General features: G+C 34.9%; 1 protein-coding gene across 1 annotated transcript; it reads left to right on the top strand.

Annotated features, from left to right (window-relative positions):
• Nucleotides 1-689: 689 nt before the first annotated feature.
• LOC120089036 (uncharacterized) lies at nucleotides 690-1,082 on the top strand. Its single transcript, XM_039046467.2, has one exon. It carries the CDS (start codon nucleotides 690-692, stop codon nucleotides 1,080-1,082), a length of 393 nt encoding a protein of 130 aa, XP_038902395.1.
• Nucleotides 1,083-2,319: the final 1,237 nt, after the last annotated feature.

The raw sequence follows: 2,319 nt of genomic DNA, 5'->3' as shown, positions 1-2,319 counted from the left end.
AGTTCGAGGTTCAATTTTATTAATTAAATTCACTAAGTTGGCTATCAATGATAGATTTTTATAAGTGACTATTAACTATGAAAATATAATCAAAGATTAAGCTATCAATGATAGAAAATATCAGTGGCTATCACTATAGACTTTCATTTGCTATTTGATATAACAATCAAACTTGATGATTGGCTTATTGGTGTTAAGTCACTTATTAATCGAGTACTTTGAAGTCTTGGGTACGAAACTCAATCTCATAATTCGAAAAATTTTAAAAACAAGAGAAAGAGAAGAAGTAAAAATTGAAGAAATGAAAGAAAATTAAATAGGAAACAAAAAGAAGCAAAAACTAAAGAAATGAAAGAAAAATTTATAAAAAAATCGAAAAAGAAAAAGAAAATAAAATAAGCAAAAATCAAAGAAAAAAATAAAAACACTAAAAAAAAATGTACAAGATAATGCAAAATTTACAAATATCCTATAAAAATCATAAGGTCACGTGCGTATGACAACCCACAGACTACATATTCAAAACATTGGCCGCCATCTTATTTTCTCAATTTCCCTCCAGTGCGCTCCCGCCTCTCTCTCTCTTTCTCTCTCTCTCTCAAGCCTCGAACTGCAATACCCATTAAACCCTAACCGTTCTCCGATCTCCTTCACTCTCCTTCCATCCATCGATTCCGATTCAGAACACCATGAAACGCAAGCTTAAATTCTCGCCCAAACCATATGCAGATCGCACGGAACAATTCCACAAGTACTTGAAACCCGGTGCGTTAGCACAGATGCGAGACTCTCAAATCAGCGCCAAATGGTACCGATTCAACTCGCTCTCTCAGATCTACCTCCGCCGTACTTCTCCTCTTCCGTCGTCTCCACTTTCCACCATCGGTCAATCGGAGATTGACGTGGTCGATGATTTCCCTTCTTTGGCTGGAAGGGGTTATGGTCCCTTCTGCCTTAAGAGGAAGAAGCTCGCGGCAATTAAGGCTACCTGGTTTCCGAGCCCTAATTTGCAGACTCCAACTACCGATATAACTCGAGACCCGGTTGTTGATGTGTTTAATAGCGATGTTGCTGCGCATTGAGTATAGATTTTCATATTACAGTGAATTGGCCTTTTATTATACTGTTGTTCTGTAAGTAGATTGTCATTGGCTGATTAGTCCAGGCTGTTTCTTTCTATCTTATTATAGGTAAAATTCTTTTCAAGGGGCCGGTTTGAATAATTATAGCGGAAAGTTTTTTATTATGAGATTTTGAACCTATTTGGAATCGATCCTGTTTCATTTAAATCGATGTTCAAATGTATTACTCTGACTATTAAGCAGCGAATGGTTTTGTTAAGTGAATGTTGAAGTGGGTTCGAATAAGGGGTTGTTATTGATGGATATTCCCATCGGTGATTAATTTTATTTGAAACTGAAATGGGTTCAATTAAGGAAGTGTTCTTTTAATTGATGCGTTTAGCAGAATGAAATTGCATCTTAATCACTTCATATTCAGCCTGTATCTGCAAAACCACAGGGGTCAAGATATTTTTCTTTATCAAGAAGTCCAACTGAGTTCTCCATCGGCTAAGATGTATTGCCTTGCCTTGGATTTTGATAAAGGGTTATGCAAAGCCAAAGGTAATTTTCGAGAAAACAAGGTAAAGATGAAATGGGTTTTAAATGCTTAACTTCGTTTATTACAAGCTACATCTTATTGTTGTAGGAAGAACTGCCTTCTGTTAGGTTAGCTTAATAGTTCTAGTTTGAGGTATGAAAGTAAAAAAGCAAGACATCTCTGTTGAATCAGGATTTTGGAGAACTTGCATTGACACTTCATACATTTTTTGCTGATGATTCTTCTTCATCTTAGATATCTCTAATGTTATTACCAGTTTAGTTGAATTGCTGCAATGCTTTATCATTTCTCTTGATAGGTAGATGATTGAGGTCATTTTGCCTTGCTTTACTTGTGCTTCTTTGCATAGTGTGACTAAGAACAACATTCTAGTTGTATTAGAACTCGTCTCTAATGCTTCAATAATAGATGAAATATTGAACTTCCGACTTTTAAAGGTAAATATTATCTTAATTAGTTGAGTTGTGTTCATTGAACTTATTTCTAACACCTTTATGAACATTTCGGTTTATTTTTTTCTTTTCCTTTTTTGTGAATATTAGTCATGCTATTCTTGGCTAGTTTGGTGATTGATGGAAGGCCATCTTGTTCATCGTCTAGTATTTGATAAATGATAAGACTTTTTGTACCTAATCTACATGTTCATTCAATAGCTTGGAAAACATCGTTGCATTTTTTTAGTCCAACAATTATATG

The sequence above is a fragment of the Benincasa hispida genome, chromosome 10 (genome assembly GCF_027475165.1).
Source record: "Benincasa hispida cultivar pf3 chromosome 10, pf3_genome.v1.1, whole genome shotgun sequence".
NCBI lineage: Eukaryota > Viridiplantae > Streptophyta > Magnoliopsida > Cucurbitales > Cucurbitaceae > Benincasa > Benincasa hispida.
Note: the sequence above shows the minus strand (reverse complement) of the source record. Positions and strands in the feature narration are given on the sequence as shown.